This window comes from Martes martes (genome assembly GCF_963455335.1).
Source record: "Martes martes genome assembly, chromosome: 8".
Classification (NCBI taxonomy): Eukaryota; Metazoa; Chordata; class Mammalia; order Carnivora; family Mustelidae; genus Martes; species Martes martes.
The window spans coordinates 30,128,729-30,148,437 of NC_137895.1; the positions used below are offsets into that span (position 1 = coordinate 30,128,729).

General features: G+C 36.1%; 1 protein-coding gene across 1 annotated transcript in view; it reads left to right on the plus strand.

The window, feature by feature from the left end:
- The window catches only part of ATP2B1 (ATPase plasma membrane Ca2+ transporting 1), a 125,428-nt gene extending 106,745 nt beyond the window's left edge, over positions 1-18,683 (plus strand). Inside the window, exons 16-22 of the mRNA XM_080811182.1 lie at positions 2,637-2,828; positions 3,096-3,309; positions 3,750-3,961; positions 7,646-7,753; positions 9,751-9,933; positions 10,324-10,410; positions 15,400-18,683. Of these exons, the coding sequence (XP_080667308.1) occupies positions 2,637-2,828; positions 3,096-3,309; positions 3,750-3,961; positions 7,646-7,753; positions 9,751-9,933; positions 10,324-10,410; positions 15,400-15,711 (1,308 nt within the window). The 3' untranslated portion in view covers positions 15,712-18,683. The remainder of the gene's footprint in view (positions 1-2,636; positions 2,829-3,095; positions 3,310-3,749; positions 3,962-7,645; positions 7,754-9,750; positions 9,934-10,323; positions 10,411-15,399) is intronic.
- The last annotated feature ends 1,026 nt before the right edge of the window (positions 18,684-19,709 follow it).

Below are 19,709 nucleotides of genomic sequence, written 5' to 3' on the forward strand. Positions count from 1 at the left end.
CTGATAGACCAGTATACAGCCCTTATTACGACTATAAGTGCTGTTCTAAGCTGAGCCGTGTAGTCTACCATCCTGATTCTTACTTCCTTGAACAACTTCTTGTATTCCCTATAAATTGTCTCATTCCCTTTTTAAATCTATTTCTTTATTTTAAATGAGTTTTCTTTTTTAAATGTGTTCACATTTGTGCTTAGTTTTTGTAGGTGCTTAAAATGAATTCATCACCAAATTCTCCATTCTTTACATCAGAATCACCTAGCACTTCTACATTTTTACCTCCTTAGAGATTCCTCTCCCAGACCTTCTGACATGCTTGAGTGTGACCTCTGCCAGGGCTACTACCCAGCTGTCTTGTTCTCCATACCTGAGGATTTCCTTTTCCTCTGTCATGTCAGATCTGGTATTTCCTGGACTCGATGTCATTGTCTGTTCTGATTTACTCCCTCGTGGAGTAACTGTCTTCTCCAAAGCTTTCTGAGAAGAAAAGTTTATGAGAGTTAAAAATTTTCATAACTTTTATGACTGAAATCTCCACCTTCTTTTCACTCTTGAGTCTTAATCTGACTTGGTATAGAAGTCTCATTTGAAAATCAGTTTTTCACTCAGAATTTTGAATTCATTCCTCCATTATTGTTACATACCATTCTGAATTTTGAACCCCTTGTGGGTTTTCTTTTTTTTCCCCTTTCTGGAGATGCATACGTCTTTCCTTAGTTTCCAGTCTTTTGAAACGTAATGATGTTTTGTCATAGAACAACTCTCTACTATGAAATAAACTCATATTCTTCCGTTTTGTGAAATTTTTTGATCCTAGGCTTACTTCATCTCCACCATTTCTTCTTTTGGAACATCCAACCCCACCCCCCCCACCAATCCCAGTTCTTGAACTGCTTGGACTCATTATCTTGTGTTTTTTTTCCAACTTACCATACCTTTATCATCTTGCTTTATTGTCAGGGACATTTCCTTCATTTCTGAGTTGTTGTTGTTATTTTTAAGTTTCTATGATCATATATTTAATCTCCAAGAGTTATTTTTGGATCACTAACTTTTTTGCCCTTGTTTTAGTATTCTGTTCATGTTTCATTGATGTGCCTTTTACCTCTGTAAGGATTTGGCTTCTTAAATAAGCTTTCATCTCTGCAAAGTCTGTTTTGGTTTAGTCTTTCCTCAGATGTCAGGTGGTTGATTCTTGGTTGTCTCTGCATATTTACTGGTGGAAAGCTGGAAAGTCTTGGGGCTGTGTGTGGGATTTGTCAGTGAGAAGCTTCTCAGTAAAGTGATCTGGCTTGGCTATTTCACTTCCTTAGTGTACCTTGAATTGTAATATTTTCAGGTCTTTTCTCTTCAGATGATCAAATTTCCCAGAAAAGAATCTTCAAATCTGTTACCTGGGGGCACTCCTGAATACTGGTGTTCTAGAAAACAAGTAGAGAAAAGGGGGTGGTGGTCTCAACACTCATTAAGCAGAGTTAGCCTTAACTCCTTATTTTCAGTAACGCACCTCTATACTCAGTGGTGCTTGGTTTGTACTCTCTTTGTCATGCCCTCTCTGATAAATTATCAGGCAGTCTTCTGCCAGGTCAGAGGGCATGGCAAATTGCCACTTGCTTGCATGGACCTGGGAACAGGCCTTGAGGACTTTGCTGCCTTTTCTTCTAACTTTGTTGTTAACATAAAACACACATACAGAAGAGTGCCTAAGTCATAAATGTACAACTGAACGGATTATCACAAGTGAGCAAACCTGTTCTGTGCGAGGCGAGAAATAGATTATTACCTGAAGCTTCAATCACACTGTCTTCTAAACATTGCCCTGTCTCTCTGCAAAGATAACTAGTATTCTGAAGATTACTTTTGTCTGTTTCCAAACTGAACCTAAGAATCTTACATGTATTTTGAGTCCAGCATCCTTTATGCGTCATTATGCTTATGAAATTCATCTGTGTTGGGTATCACTGTAGTTCACTCATGGTTATTAATCTACGACTTACAGATCCAGCCCGTTCTGCGCTTGATGGACAGAGTTCTTAGTTTGGACCTTCTGGGTCCTTCTTCAGTGTCTTTGGTAGATTTTCAAGAAGACCTTCAGTTTTCATTCACACCTTTACCCCTCCTTCCAGTGCTGCCTGGTGCTGCCAATACTGAGCCTTATGTAGGAAAGTCTGTTGTGCAAAGAAAGTTAATCCTCTGCTTTCCCTACTCTTGGCTTAGGATTCAGCTCTCTGGGGTCTGCCAGCCTCCTTACTATTTGGTTATCTCCTCTCCGGCCTCTTAAGACTTCCTTGCAGTATGTCCTTTCCCACTAACTTGGATTTTGTAAGTCTTTATTTTAATATACCTTTTTGTGTGACTTTTAGGGAGGCACTTGGGTGATGCCTATATGCATTCTTTTTTTTAAACCCAACTTGAACTTTATTTTCAATACCTTATTCTTTGTTTGATTTTTGTTTAGGTAGAATAGCTTTCTGAGAGATATTGTAGAATAACTAAATTACCTTCTTTTACAGTAAATGTAAGTCATTAGTCTTTCAGTATAATGGCAAATTTTGGTTTATCGTATACTACTGCCCTTTTGGATACTTAGACGTTATATTTCAAACATTTAGTCTAATTCACAGTATTTTTCTTACTAGGGTATCGCTGGAACAGACGTAGCTAAAGAAGCTTCTGACATCATTCTCACGGATGACAACTTCACAAGCATTGTTAAAGCGGTTATGTGGGGACGAAATGTCTATGACAGCATCTCCAAGTTTCTTCAGTTCCAGCTCACTGTTAACGTGGTCGCAGTGATAGTTGCTTTCACGGGCGCCTGTATTACTCAAGTAGGTTCACGGTGGTTGTTGTTGTTGTTGTTATTGTTGTTGTTTTTCATTAAAACATGTTTGTTTTAAAGCAAAAATGTGTGTATAAGCTACCGTTTTTTAAAGTACTTAAACATTTGAATAACCTGAAGCTTAACAATGTAGGTTAATTAATATGAAAATGTAATCCTGTTCTGTTCTTTGAGTTTTTAACTACAAAAGGCTTCCTGAGAATTGCTGAGTCCCTGAATAGTTGTGAATTTCTATTAGGAAACCTATCTTTTCTAGGATTCACCGCTTAAGGCTGTGCAGATGCTGTGGGTAAACCTCATAATGGATACGCTCGCTTCCCTGGCTCTGGCAACTGAACCCCCCACTGAATCTCTCTTGCTTCGGAAGCCTTATGGTAGAAATAAGCCTCTCATCTCACGCACCATGATGAAGAATATTTTGGGTCATGCATTCTATCAACTTGTAGTAGTCTTTACACTCTTATTCGCTGGTAAGAATTCAATGCCTGATAAAGCTTCGGTTGTTTTTGTTCCAAGCTAATACCGTCCCAGATGTTTGAATGTTGCAGATTCTTCAAGAACATAAGTTCTGTTTCTGACTGCCCATGTATCTTTCCTTTCTCCTCTTTGTCAGTGGATGTTGCTTAGGAAAGCACTATGATAGACAGTGGGAGGAAGTAAAAAGAGTCCTGATTTTTTTTTTTGTCCTGGCTCTGCCACTAACTTAAATATCATAGTTTTGGGGTTTCGGCGTCCACATCTATAAAACAATGGAGTTGTACTAGATAACCCCAGGTTTCTTCCAACTTTACCTGTGCTGTTATTCGAGATCAAATAAAGCTCTGGCTAGGTTGTATTATTGCATACTTTACTTGAAATGTTAAATTGTTTTGTATGATAATTACAAAGTAGTAATTTTTCATTCTTTCAGGAGAAAAGTTTTTTGATATTGATAGTGGAAGAAATGCTCCTTTGCATGCTCCTCCTTCGGAACATTATACTATTGTTTTTAATACCTTTGTGCTGATGCAACTTTTCAACGAAATAAATGCCCGGAAAATTCACGGTGAAAGAAATGTATTCGAAGGAATCTTTAATAATGCCATCTTCTGCACAATTGTTTTAGGCACTTTTGTGGTACAGGTGGGTAATTGGAAAAGATAGTTTCAAATTTGGTGATCATGTAGGAGATATTAGATAAACAGCTTGTTCCCAGAAATTGTTCACTGCATGTGTGGGGCTTCTATATATTGCCTTAATGACACCTTAAAAGGTTTTAAATATCAGACGTCAAGTGAAAATATGCTGTATCATGAAATCCCCACGTTGAGCAGAGTATATAAAGCTAATACTATTTTAATGGCACTACTGATTCCGTGGTTGTGATACTTTACACATAAGCTGATACTGATTGTTTATATCATTATCAAAACTCTTATAATCTTAATGTTATTTAAGGCAAATCTTACTGTGTACCAGTTTCTAGCCTAGCTAGAGTGATCACTTAATGGCTTCAAGCAATTGATAGTAATTGTATCTATGGTTATGTTTATTAAATAATAGTACTTGAAATGAATATTCTAAGATTCACGTGATTCTGAATGCTGCGTTGGTACATGCTAGTTTTTGATTTTGTAATACAGCTGACTCTTGAACAACACAGGATGGGGGACCAACTCCCACCCCCTCCCTGCCCCAGCCCACCCCTGCACAGTTGAAAATCTGAGTATAACTTTTGAACTCCCCCAAAACTCTTAATAGCCTACTCTAGACCAGAAGCCTTACAAATAACATAAAATAGTCAACACGTATTTTACATGTCATATATATATATATATATATTCTTATAATAATGTAAGCTAGAGAAAAAAATGTTACCAAGAAATCATAAGGAGAAAATACATTTAAAGTACTGTACTGTGTTTACTGAAAAAATTTTATGTATAAATGAACTTGGGCAATTTAAATAGTGTTGTTCAAGAGTTACCTATACCACCAAAACAAGATTTAAAATTAAACAGTGAGCTTGAAGGAATCAGACAGTGATGGAGCTTGTTTTGAAATGAAGACTGAAGAATTGTAAAGTTTATTCAGCCATGGCTCATGTACTCTAGGTACCAAAACCCTAGACTTAATTGTTTCTGTAATAATTGTTTCTGTTTTAGCTTTCTATTTCCATAAACTTTAGGGAAAATGTTGCTTACTTGCAACAAGTATTTTCTGGAAGTATTTTATTCAGGTTTGTAAAAAAGTATCATTCATGACATGTTAAAATTTTAGCTTTTAGTTGCTATAAAACTGGATTTATTTTATCTTCCTAATATATGAGGACTGCAGAGAATTTAACTGCCTCTCTACCAAGCAAATCTGGTAACTTGGTTCCCAGCAAAGATTGATATACCCAAAACAGTTTAATGGGAGGGCATCATTCACCAGTGCCTTATAAATAAGCCAGTACTACTCAAAAGTATGGTCTGTAGACCAGTTCCTGGTCCGTTTATTACAAGTCCACAGTGAGGTAAGGAGCATGTGTCAGACTATAAATCAGCAGCTTCATTAATCACCCTGTGTTTCAAGGGAGGGTTTTTGTTTCGTTGCTGGAGGTGTGTGTTTGTAAGTAATAGCAGCGGTGATTCTGCTATGTAAACATGCATCGATTTGTACTCTAGTTCCTGTTCCTTATCTTCTTATCATGGAGTGGCGCTGTGAATAGCACTTTTGTAGCCAGTTTTAGCTGGGTAGGAAAACATGGCCCTTGATTTCCACATATCTCGTTCTATTTACTTCTGAAACAGTCTAGCCAGAGTCTTGATTATAGAGCAGAGGTCCCTGAAGGGCTTCCTATTATAAATTGTATTCAGTTTAATTTCTGTCTCTTTCACTTACTAGCTGACTTTTCTTCTTGCCTTTTTTTTTTTGACAGATCATAAAGTACATAATAATCCTGAATTCTTTGTAAATATTTAATCTTCTACTTTCTAGCGATTAACACAGTGTTTTCAAAATAACGTTTCATGAAACATTGATTCCTTCAGTTGCTCTTAACATCCTCAGATAAGTATAGGAAATATTGCCTATGTTACTACCTGTTGGAGTTTATTAAAGCAATATAACATTATAGTTACAAGTACAAACTTAAGAGTCAGTCATGGGGTCAGATCGTTGCCTCTTAGTAACCGTGTGACTCTCTGACAAGCTGCAGCTTCTTTATCTGTGAAATGGGGATAATATATATATGAGGCCGCATCACAGAATTACTGAAGCATTAAGGGAGACCATGCACACGGGAAGCTCTGAGCTTAGTCCCTGGGGGGGAGATATGCAAATGCTGGCTGCTTTTTTTTTTTTTTTCTTTTTTCTTTTTTCTCTTTTCTCTTTTTTAAATTAACAACTCGAAGGCTTTCGGAAATCCTACAGTTAAGAAACTTGTTGAACTCTGTTTAATGCCACTACTTCCAAATTTTAGAAGGTAGCACCTGATTGAAGGCTCCCTCAGCACACATTTTGGAAAATGGATCTGTGCACAGTTCCACAATTCTGTAGTATCCTGTTGATCTGGGGGATATATTAAAGAGTATGAGGAAATTTAGTCTCTTGTTCTTAGAAGTAAATGCCCCAAGTAATTAGGCAGTTTTATTCCTGACAACTCTAAAATAAAAGATTATTATTTCTTACAAAACTGAATCAATACAGTCATATCAATCATTGATCATTTGCCCAGCATCTCAATATACCTTTCATGTCCTTATTAATAATATCCAAAAGATAAAGTTTAAATTAAAAAAAAAGAAGAAGAAATGGAAAACACTCAAATAAATGTTGAGCTTTTGTGCTTGTTTTCTTGGTTTACCAGGGAAAATTATTTTAGTTTGATATCTCTATTAAAATCCAAGGAAGACTGCCAAATTAGTTATGATTAACTGGGAATCCATTGGTACAAGTGTGGAAATATTCCTGACTTAGAAGAACAGTGAAACTGACAAACACATATCACTTGAATTTGAAGTCTAGTATAGCTACAAAGATCGGAGTTCATACCTTAAAAAGTTTTAAAATGTTAATACCAAATTGATTCTCTTTTACTTCAGTATTAGGCAGCTATTCACTGCCATGTCAAAGAGAAGCTTGTCAGACTCACAAGAGGGTGAATATTGGTACTTAATTCTTAATATTCCTATGTATGGTCTTAGGTCTTTGAAAGTAAGGAGAGAAGCATAAGCACTGTATTAAGGATTTTAATCTATGCCAGTCATTGGACTTCTCTCTTATTTATAAGGGAGAGCAAATTTCTGAGAGTGTACCACCTAAGCACACCGTATCTCATAGAATTTCGCAAATCACTTGTCTTCTTCTACCATTCCTATTTGTCCGGACATCTAAATGTGAACTGAGAATGAACAGCTGTGTAGGAGGGAAACAAGAAAGATTGACTGTCATGTTCACTTTTCATAATATATGGTCTTTTCTACAAAAGCACACTGTCTTTTATGGAAAAGCATAAATTATTCAAAGAATTACACAATACAAGGGAATATAGTTACTTGGATCATATTGGAAACAATGTAAAGTTATTTTCCTGATCAGGAGAATTTTTTTTTTTAACTGAACATAATCATGAAATATACATGCATTTTAAATTTTGAGCAGAGATTTCAATTTATTTTCATTTGTCTTATTTTCAGCTGTGAATATGACAATACACATCACCATCAGGATAATCATTTTTCAGCTTGAGTGTTAAAGGATACAGATTTGGGTAATTTTTGAAGTGTATGAAATGTCAAGTTTAAAAGATTTAAATAAATTTACTCTTGATTATTCCTCCAGATAATAATTGTGCAGTTTGGTGGAAAACCTTTCAGTTGTTCAGAACTTTCAATAGAACAGTGGCTATGGTCAATATTCCTAGGAATGGGAACGTTACTCTGGGGCCAGGTAAAAAGCTCATCATTTTTTGTTCAAACCTATAAAGTGATTTTTTTTTCTTTTAAATTTCCAGTGTGTATTTTCTTTAATCAATTCTGTTACTTAATTCTAAGTAGTTGCCATTCTGGGTCAAGTAAGGGCATTCAGGGATATGGGTTTTTTTGTTGCTGTTTTTTTTTTTTTTTAAATGTAGTATCTGTTCTCATGTTATTATTGTTATGGTTATGCCTATAATAGTGTAATATAATATGTTATGCCTATAAAAGTGTAATAAAACACTTCAAATTTCTTACATAGTTTTTTGATTTATTTTTTAGAACAAGTTTTACAACAGTTATTAAGAGGATGCATTTTTTAACTGCTTAAGATGCTGGTTTCTCTGTCTTTTGCTCTATGACCTATTTTTGCATTTTCAGAGAAAATATTTTTACAAAAATATTACGATGTTACACCTGAGACGTTTCATTGTTTTATTATGTAATTTAATCCAAAATATAGCTAAGAAAAAAAAAAAGCTCGAGCTTCAGTTCACTTAGAGAATGTTTCCATGAAAAAATAGTGGTGTCTGGATAAATAGGCCACAAAATGACATTTTCAGCTCTTTGGATTGATTGGCTGTAACAGTATATGTATAAAATACAATGCATGAAAAATAAGATATAGTTCATGTTTGGTATAGGTAGCTGACACGAAGGCATGTCATTAGTTTAAAAAGATAAGTGGTGTTGATGTGTGCAGTGTTCATTTTAAGTCCGTTGCCATTACTATAAAAGTAACTGATCGTCTACTAACATTTTCATAAACAAAAGTTAACATACGTTATGATGTGTACCTGGTGTGAGCTCATGCACTGTCATTCTGCAAGTCAGTCTAAGCAAATGTCCAGGTTTTACTGAAACTTAACTCAATCTTTATGTGCCTTACCTTTTTCTTAATTAAGTTTCTAGGTTCTGAGGTTTCTCTTCTTACTTCTATTGCATGACTCATTAATAGAGATCTTCTTTTAAGTATTGGGATCCATACTCGGGCCACCTTTCTTTATTGATTGCCATTCTAGTTATTTCATAATGTTCCCTCATAGGCAAAACAGAACCCCACAGCCTCCCAGACCATCTGGCTAATTGCAGGAAGAGGAAATTCGGTACAACCAACATACCCAACGGGATCAGCTCCTGGCTTTGGTTGACATTGTCTATTGATTTTACGTGTGTCCTGGTAGAAGGAGCACTGATCTTGGTTGTCAGGAGACCTGTTCCACCTCTGTGAAATGAGCTGGTTGGACTAGAAGGTCTTTAGCACTTCTGATCCGGACCAGATTGTTTGTTACCTCCTGATAAGCCTGACTTCCTAAAGGAATGGCTATTAACACTCACAATTTAGTACATATTTATTACTATTTTTTGTCCTCTTCGTGTTTCCTGGGGCATCTGTTCCTGTTTGGTGTCATGATCAATCAGTATTAATCCAGTTTTAAAGAGTTTCATTTTGTAAAAAAAAGAAATAAGTGCATTTAATAAACAGAAAAACTATGTTCAGTTTAATCTTGAAGATTTTGGGGGGGATTTTGGTATGTTTTTTCTCATTGAACTCTTTCAGCACTAATGAAAAATAAACTTGTTTTGCATCCGGTTAAGACCACCTGCCATTTTGGTTTTATTTTAAGTAAATATAATTAATGTGAGTTTAAAACTGAATATGTATTTCAGAGCATGTTTGTGCACTTGACTGTCTTGAATGTCTTTCTTAAAATATGAAAGCTGTAATCAGGTTATTTCCACTCAGGAAAACTTCTTACCATTCCAACTTCAATCTTTTCTGTAGTTAAGAAGAGAACATATTTTGTTGTTGTTGTTCTGTGAAAGAAAGCCTAATGGACAGGATCTCACTGCTTCGTGGTGACAGTAGTGGGCCACACTTGCGACTTCTTACGCCTTTTGTATTGCGGTTGGTTGGTTTAATTTCATTTGGTTTTGATTTATTTCTAAGTTCTTTCCCCTGTGTTGTAGCTAATTTCAACAATTCCAACTAGCCGTTTAAAATTCCTAAAAGAAGCTGGTCATGGCACACAAAAGGAAGAAATCCCAGAGGAGGAGCTCGCAGAGGATGTGGAAGAGATTGACCACGCTGAAAGGGAGCTGCGGCGCGGGCAGATCTTGTGGTTCAGAGGTCTGAACAGAATCCAAACGCAGGTATGGGCCTGGTAGAGAGGTAGGAGCGGTGACGGGAGCTGGGGGCCGAGGGCTCTGGGACCTGGGGAGGAGGTTTGAATGCGCTCCTTAACTTCCTTTCTAGCCTTCCCAACCCACAAAACATATTCTTTTGAAAAAAATAATACTGGTGCCTGGAATGAGTGAAAATTTTAACTGATGGTGAAGGAATGTGTCTATATGCCCCCTCAGCTCCTTTTTTCCTAGCTTTTTCCCCCCACTCCATCTCAAAATGCTACTCTTGCGTATTTATCTGCTCTGTAAAAAGTGCCTTTTTCTTTACTTTTTATATGTTGATAGATGGAATGGTCCTTTCTCTTGTTCTCTCTCTCTCTTGCTGAGCAAGCTGTCACAATCTCTGATTCCTTGCAGATGGATGTAGTGAATGCTTTCCAGAGTGGAAGTTCCATTCAGGGAGCTCTAAGGCGGCAACCCTCCATCGCCAGCCAGCATCATGATGTAACAAATATTTCTACCCCTACACATGTAGTGTTTTCCTCTTCTACTGCTTCTACTACTGTGGGGTGTGAGTGTGTGTTCCTAAGTGCATGAAATTAACATTTCCTACTTCACACACCTAACGTTTCTCATTTTCTCCTTAATGTTTGAATTCATTGTTCAGGCTTTTCATAAAGCTTTCTTTTCGTAAAGTGGATTGAGACCTCAAAGTGTTGTCGTTGTTGTTGTTTTATTTCTTAGAGGGTTAGATAGGAGGTGGAACAGATCCAACCAAAGATTAGATAGGAAACCCGTGAGCTTGTCTCTCTGCTAACTCTGATAGTTAATACGGGGAATAAAACTGTAGCTTAGAATTTGTGAAACTACTATAAATTTTTGAGTATATGCCTTTAAACATGTTTGTACTGCATGGTTTCCAAAAGCATGTGATTTGAAACTGATCTGTCAGAACCAAGAAATTATATTTTTAAAGCTAAAAATGAATCTAACATTTTTGACTTTTCATCTTTGTTTAGTTGGCAAAGTTAAGTCAGTACCGTGAAGAAATGATCTCAGTATATGGCCAGTTGTTTGCCTCCTTAGCCTACATTTTGTGGCCATGCTTTGAATTTATTTATTTACTTACTTATTTGTTTTTGAGACGGGGTCCCTGTGTGAGCTTCAAAATTCTGTGGTTTTTAATGGTTTTTTTTTTCATGTATATTATCAGTTTAATTTAAAATTGCATCTTAGATAAGAAGTGTTCTATTAAGTTTTCCAACGAAGTAGAGAAAGTATACCATTTATTGATTCTTAAATCCCATTACATGTCATAATTTCTGTTAATTGACTAGAATAATACATTTTCTTTCAGGTTTTCAGTAAATGGCAAATTCCCCAAAAGCCTTCTAACCTCTTGTCATCCTTACTGTTCATGGTAGATTCTCAGAATATTGGAGGCACTAACGATACAAAGCCCACCCCGTCATTCAGCCCATCCCCGAAATCCGCTGGAATACTTGTGCTTAATCTTGTATTTGGGCAGAGCCTCATCTTTTCCATCTGGTCCTCTGCCAGCTAAGGACTAGGAAACATGAGAAAGCTGGAGAGACAATAAACTGAAGAAGAAAACAATGCTGTTCTAAGGAGGACAGTTTACTCGGTGCCTGTTTGTTCACTGTTTGCATAAGTAATTTTCATTTGTCATTTCTGACAGTGTTGTAAAACAGGCAGAACAGGAACTGTCCCATTTTGCAGGTGTGAAAACTGACCTGGAAGTTTAAATGACTGGTCCATGGCTAATAAGCAGAGGCAGCATGATGTAGAGCAAAGAATAATCAAGTACTCCTAAGGACAAAACGACTCTGTTCACCTGGGCAGGATGTTCCGTTTACATACGTGAACAGATAGGAATCTTTCTTTTGAAAATTACCCTGCTTCTGCACCTGACCTAAATGAAATGGTGTATGTAAATTGCCTGGCATTATGCCTAGGACAGCTGATGTCAGTTATATCCCTCCCTCCCTGTATCTGTGGATTTCACATCATTCCTGGCTCTTGAGGGCTTATTACCATTCATCCTTTCATCTACTGTTAATTAATGTTTCTGTAGTTGTGATGTGTAAACACGTACAGAAGGCCTACGGTATGCCAGAGCTGCGCTAGAAGCCCCAGACTTCACAGTATCGTATAGGAAACAAGCAAGTAGTTGAGGATTTCTACATGGTAATGAAACATGGAATATTACAATAGAGTCCTTAACCCACTTTGGGAAGTCAGGAAAAAGGAAGTAACCCAAGCTGACCTTCGATAGAAGTTTACCAGCAGGCCTCAGTGACAGGTACTAAAAGTAATAAAATGTCAGGTGTTGGCGAGACTGGCGTGGAAGGCAGTTATAGGGCTTCTCTGTGTATCCTATAAGAAGGATGCAAAGTGAGACTTTGTCCTAAAAGACCCCTTCAGAATTTTATTTTTTTAGAAAAGTTTCTAAGTGACAGACAAGTAGAAAGATGAGTAACTGAATACCCTTCACCTGGATTTACCACTTAATCATTTATGATGTCTGCTTTATCTGTCTCTATATATTTATATTTATATTAGTGTATACATTTTTTCTGTACCTTGAAAGTAAGTGACAAATATCCTGACGTTTCCGTCTCTTAATCCTTCATGTACCTCCTAAAAATAAATCTCCTATATAATCATACTGTATTATCACATCCAAGAAGTTTAACATTGGTATCATTCTGTTATATGCAGTCCCTGTTTGGATTTCTCCAGTTGCCCCCAAAATGTCCTCTATTAGAGCGATTTTGATCCTTTTTCTCTGTATGTATGTGTGTATGTTTTGACATTGACTTTTTTTGAAGAAACCAGGCCAGTTGTCTCATCCTGCATTATGGACCTAATTGTTTCCTCATGATTAGCTTCGTCTTAGACGTCCTAGACAGATGTATCTTGTGGGTGCTGTGTATTCATTTTTATTTCAGCAACATCTTGGATAATTGACTCTTCATTTGGAGGTTGTCACATGACCTTAGGTATGCTCTCTTTACTGTATTTCTGTATAATTGTGTTCCAGACTTTACATTAACTGTCAGATCCACCGAAGGCCCCTCCTGACTCAGAATCTGCAGTTTAACAAGATCCCCCAGGTGCTTCGCATGCACATTAAAGTGTGACAAGCCCTGGCATGACATTGATACTTGTGCGCTAACACGGTTTTAAGTTTGTACATGTATTAACTCACTAATGACTCTCCCGTAACAACCCTGTAAGGTAGGTACCACTGTTACTTCCCATTTTATAGTTGAGGAAATCGGTTTGTCCAGGGTGCCTCAGCTAGCAGGTAGCAGAGCTGGAATTCACACCCAGACCTTTAACCTCTGTCTTCCTCGCTTCACCATGCTACACTCTTCATAGAGCTAAGTGAGCAAGAAGTAAAGCAGCCTCCAGCAGGCAGGGCTTGGTAAATGCAGGAAGATAGCTTTGAGGTGAGATATTTCAATCAGTTTTAATCAGAACTGAGCATATGTTGTGTTGCAAATGGTAGAATTCCCTTCTTCTTAAGGCTGAACAATATTTCCTTGTACGTAGGGACACCTGGGTGTGGCTCAGTCGGTTAAGCATCTGCCTTCAGCTCAGGTTGTGATCCCCAGGGTCCTGAGATCGAGTCCCACATCAGGCTCCATGCTCAGCGGGGAATCTGCTTCTCCCTCTGTGCTGTAACCCCTGCTTGTGCACTTGCTCGCTCACTCTCTAATAAATAAATAAAAATTTTTTAAAAAATTCCTTGTATGTATATAAGCCACATTTTCCTTACCTGTTCATCTGTCAGTTTACACTTAACATTTCCATATCTTGGCTATATATAATGCTACAGGGAATAAAGGAGTGCACGTATCTCTTCAAGATCCGATTTTATTCCTGTGGATACATTCCCAAAAGTGGGAATCTAAAATAGTGAAACTCCTAGAAATGGAGAGTAGAATGGTGGTTAAGGGTAGAGAGAAATGTGAAAATGTTTATGAAGGGGTACAGAGTTTCAGTTCATGCAAAGACCCGTAAGTTCTAGAGATGTAATGTATCTCATGGTGACTCTAGGTAACAATACTGTACTTACATACCTGAAATTTGCTAAGAGGGCAGAATCCTAATTATTCTTACCACATGCACACAAATGGTGACAATGTGTGGTGATGGATTATGTTAATTAGCTTGACTGTCATGATAATTTCAGTGTGTATATGTATATCAAATCATCAACTTGTACATCTTAGATATATACAATTAAAGAAAAGAAGTGGGCCTAAATAAATGTTACCCTTTTTAAAAAAATACATTCAAATATCATTTGAAGAAATTTATTAATTTTTTCATCACCATTGTCTTAGAGATGATTCCGATGTGATGGTCTTTTTTTCTGGAATACCAGTATTCATGATTTCTCATATGATAAATGATGTCTTTATGATAAATGATGTCTTCATTACTAAACAGGATTCATTAGAATCAATGCAAAAGCAGACACTGTGTTTGAATTGATACTGAGTAGATGCTCAATTCTTTGGATTTTGTCCCTTTTTTTGTTTTGAAAGTCTGTATGACACTAGGTTAGTAAGACCTAATGTCAGTGTGTACAGCCTGTTTTTGTGTTAATTACCCATTAACCTCTCTTCCTCTGTACAGCAAACTTTTGTATGGGGGGGTGAGTTGTTGGGCTGTATATTTAAGGGCAAAAATACCAAAAAACCTTGTGTTTTTGCGAGATTGTTGACAGAACAACAGCAGGGGGTTTGGGTTTTTTGTTTTAAATCTGTTCTTCTCAGTGAACTCTAGTATATAAAGTGATTTAAGTTTTAATGTGTTATAGAGAAAAACACTAATGCTTTATAGACAAATGGCATATACTCAAATATTTATAGCTGTTTAATGGCATTTTTTAGATACTTATTTGGGTTTTGTCTTTTTTTATTTTGTAATTAAGGGACTAGCAGGGTAGATGTGAGTTCATTGTGGCATTCAGCTTATATTTGCTTGGCTTTTTCATAGTTGGTGACACCCTAATTCCTAGCATGATGAATAGTAACCCTCTGTGCTTGACTTTGTTTAACTTATTTGAATTGTTTTCAAGACTTACGTTTTTTTTTATTTTAAAAATCAGCTAAAGCTTGTGTATGATGAAGTTTCTGTTGTGTTTGTTTGTTTTGTTTTCGTAGGGAAAAAAGTCCTATAAAATGGCTATTAAATTTTTAGCCAGTGACAATGAGATTTTCTCAGTATTACTTTGAATTCTATAACTCTTAATTCTTAGAGTATGTGGTTTTGTTGTTCTGTAGTGTCCTACTAAAATATTCATTTTTTTTACAGTGTATTGCAAGTTCCACTGCATTACATGCAAATATGATTCACTCATACCTAGCTGTTTGTGGATTCAGACTCATAAATGAACCACTTTTAAATTAAGCGAATAGTATACTGACATCTTTCTGTGTTTTCTGATGTTTACAGATTCGAGTGGTGAATGCATTTCGTAGTTCTTTATATGAAGGGTTAGAAAAACCGGAATCAAGAAGTTCGATTCACAACTTTATGACACATCCTGAGTTTAGGATAGAAGATTCAGAGCCTCATATTCCCCTTATTGATGACACTGATGCCGAAGATGATGCTCCTACAAAACGTAACTCCAGTCCTCCACCCTCTCCCAACAAAAATAACAATGCTGTTGACAGCGGGATTCACCTTACAATAGAAATGAACAAGTCTGCTACCTCTTCATCCCCAGGAAGCCCACTACATAGTTTGGAAACATCGCTCTGATTGTAAGCCGAATGTTAACACACTAGCTGCATTGTAAAGAAACAAATTGAAACTGGGTCTTTTCACATATTGTGATGGACAAGATCGTATTCTTGTCTTTGGACTTCAACAGAAGACACACTTGTACGAATGTAGATTTATTTTTTTAAAAAAAAAAAAGCAAAGCTTTCTGCCAGACTGAGGGTGCTTTTTTGGGGGTGGGAGAAACGAACTGACAGATAAACAGTAACTCAGCGTATGCTGCTGACCTGTGGATCATCAGTAGTACCCAAGAATGGTCCTGACCAGTGTATTAGCAGACCTTTAGTTTATCTCAGTCCTTGATGGGAGAGGGGGAGGAGCACAGCTGGGCAAGCAAGCAAAGAGCCCTGGATCATTGAATTGATACTTTAATTTCTGCTGTTGGCTGTTAATAATTTGGATTATTTATGTTTATAAATGATACAGATCTGTTTACAAGGTTTGTAGATACTTTTTTTGTTCCTGTTCATAGATGGGAAGCTTCCTTATAACTGATGCAGAGAAAAATTAGTCCTTCAAATACTGCTGTATTTTCAGGAAAACAAAAAAAGGGGTGTTTCTATTGAAACTGTACTAAATTTTTGCCTACAATTTACCTTGTTAAATATTGTAGATAAATTGCTAAGACTCATAGCCAAATAGATAACACTAATGCTTTGTTTAAAAAAAAACCAAAAAAAAAAAAAAACAAAACAAAACAAAAAAAACATGAGCAGTGGTGTTTAATGAAGTTATGGCATCTGTCCTAATTAGTTTCTTAAATACATTTACTACTTAATGGTTTTGAAACAACTGTTTAATTTTTAAAATTTTTGAAAACTTGCTAATAACCTTTGTTCAGAATTTAGTAGACTGTTTAATGTGGGACATCAACTACATAATGAAAGATGCTTGAAATGCTTTTGTTATTTCAGGCAAATCAAATTAAATCAAACTATCAAACTACAAGAGAACCTTAGTCCTTTTTGTTTTTGTCTAAACATGTTAGCTCAGTGATGTCTTGGTGAACTGTGAGTGAACTGTATTGATTTTTCTAATAAATCCTTAGAAACCTTCATACAGCATGAGGGCTGTTGGCATTTTGAAAAAGGTTAACAGGTAGACGCATACATGTTTTCCTTTTGTTTCTGAAACTTGTTTGTAAACATAAATATGCCCTTTTATTAAATAAATACACGGCAATTTTTAAAAAAGAAAAAAGAAATTTCAGCTTCTTTACTTAATTCTGCATATATGGTGCATCAGTCTGTTCTCTTTAACCACAATTGGAATAAATTTCAAGATGGTAACAGCCCCATGAAATACCACTTTAATTCCCCTGGTGGTAAATCTAATAGAATCACATTAAGAAAATCATTGCAATTTCATTGTTTGACCTACTCTTCATAGAATTTGGTTTATCTAAAATAGTCTCATGGTCTAAAAATAATAATAATGATGATCACCACCATCATCTTTGATACATCTATTTTAATTTGTAAGTGGCCAAATAACAAATTAGGTAAAATGAGATTATGTGGAAAGGTGGAAACGGTCCTAAAATATGTATATTTAGATATAATAATTCACCATGTGCTTTCGGAATGCCCATCTCTAAGCCAGTTGGGTTATTTAACTCTTTGTTTCTTTCTTTCGTCGAACTTCTCCCCTTTTTTGCCTCTGTCTTTACCTTTTAGGAACTAGCATTGTGTTAGGGCCCAGATTTCACCAGGAATACGGTCCTCAGGCCGACATAAAGTATACGAGGACTACGACATCTGAGCATGCTGACTGAGCAAAGAAATGTTTAGTTGATGGTGCTTGATATTTTTGGTGGGCGGGGGAAAATCTGTTTCTCTCCATCAGTCCTTTGCAGTAATCCTCTGCAAGTCTTAGAAACACATTGGCTCTGCCAGCAGTTTGTAATTGTACATTTATTCATCAGGTATCTATAGCAAACCATACTGTAAAAAGAGGTAGCATGATATGCTGGAACGCATACGGGACTGGGAGTCATGACCTGGCTTCTGGTCTCGGTTTTGCCATTAACGTGCTGCATGACCTTGGGAAAATCATTTACCCAAAACGAGGGTGGTGGACTAGACTATCTTGAAGAACCCTTTCAACTCTAGAAATTGACCCTAGCAACTGGAGAAGCCTACAAGGCATAGGGAATAGAGAAAAGGGAAATGTTTTCAGTTTTCTTTTTTATTTTGGTGATGCTTAAATATGAATGTAATTTCCAAAAGATTTAGATGTGCATGTGCTTTGGAGGATTTGTATTGAGCTTTTACAGTATTCATTTTTCAACTCAAGGCAATGGCTTTTTACACCAACTCTAATCCATAAACGGGTCTGACGACATCCATGAAGTAGTAGCAAGACATGCTTAGTGTGTATTTCTCCCTTTGAGACACTGTAATTTCTACCAGAAATTTCCAGAGCATTATGTAAGTAGAAAAAAATGCAAGCAAGCTGTTAAAGATCTTGGATCCCATTATATAGTATGTATAGCTGAAATCAGCATCTGTAATTCAATCACTTTTTCTCTTTTATCCTCTAACCAAAAAATTGTTTAATTTTGCATCCCAAATGTTTTTAATCTTTGTATATTTTTTAAAAATCCTTTTCTCCTCATCATTGCCTTTTTTGTGGTTGTAAATAGACTTACTTGCACTTTGAAGATGAGTTACTCCTTGTCATCTTACAAATATGTGATACGGTAATTTTCATAACAGATGTCAGTTTTGAACCAAGAAATGGTGATTTGTTTATAAGAAAAAAAAACTGGCTTCATTTCTGTGAAATTGCTCTTTGAAAATTTCTTTTTACACGTGTAAGCCAACTGAGATACCGTGATGGTGTTGATTTCTTTCGATGATGCTTACCATCTATTTTAGCCACTGAGCCTTTTATTATTTGTCTATTTGTAAAGTTTATTTGTCTTAACTCATTTAATAAATATACTGTTTATCTGTTTCTGAATGGGGACTGAACTTTTTGAATATTGAAATTGATCAGAACATCATATTTTGGAATTACTTTTTTCTACTTGAAATTTTAAAAATCAGGTGGACGACAATTCTATAATGTACTTGAAATGTTACGGCTGTATTATAGTGGATCGGTGTCCTAATATGCATGATCTTGCCCCTAGACCGAAAGTGGATATATTGTCCTCACTTTCTTACCCATAGTCTTTGATCTGTACAGCAACCCTAGATCATTTCTACAGTCTTAAGAGCATGTAATGTCTTGGTCTTAGAAAAGATTCGTTTTTCACGATAACTGTTAGAGCTTCTTTTTTTTTTTTCTTCATTAAATGATCCAGACCTGTCAATAGCAATTATCTGAACTCTGCGGTAACAAAATTAATCAAATTACCCTTAGTTGGTTTTTATAATAAATTATTAACATAAATTAGCAACTTTGTTGAAATACTGACTGAATTTAAATGATTATGAATACCATATTTTTCCACTTAGAAAAAATTATTAGTAAATTATGAAGTCTATGTAAGTACCACATATATGACATGAGAGATGTTTTCCATTTTATCAAGTGGAGTTTATAGATGTATTATGTATTAGGATTAAATTTTGAATGAAGCTCCCTTTGTAAACTTAACTGCATAAAGAGTTTCTGTAAGACTTTGCTCATTGCCATTTTTCCTTCCCTATCTGTTTAGAGAACTGTCCTATCACAGCTGCTGCTTTCTTCCAATCTCCACCACCGTCCAGACTCTGTTTCCCAAACCCCATATCAACCTTTATGTTTTCAAAACACGGTGTTGCCTCCATAAACCAAAAATAAAAAAGACTCTTTTACTAGCATAATTAATGCCACCTAACTAATCTTTGAAACATTCTTGAAAAATAATCTTTCTTATAAAGAATAATCATTTTAATAATACCATAAAGAGTGTTTCATGCAGGAAGGGAAGTTTTGACTGTATTCCTGTATTTCTCTCATCAGTATGTGTCAAAAAGGAAATTGTC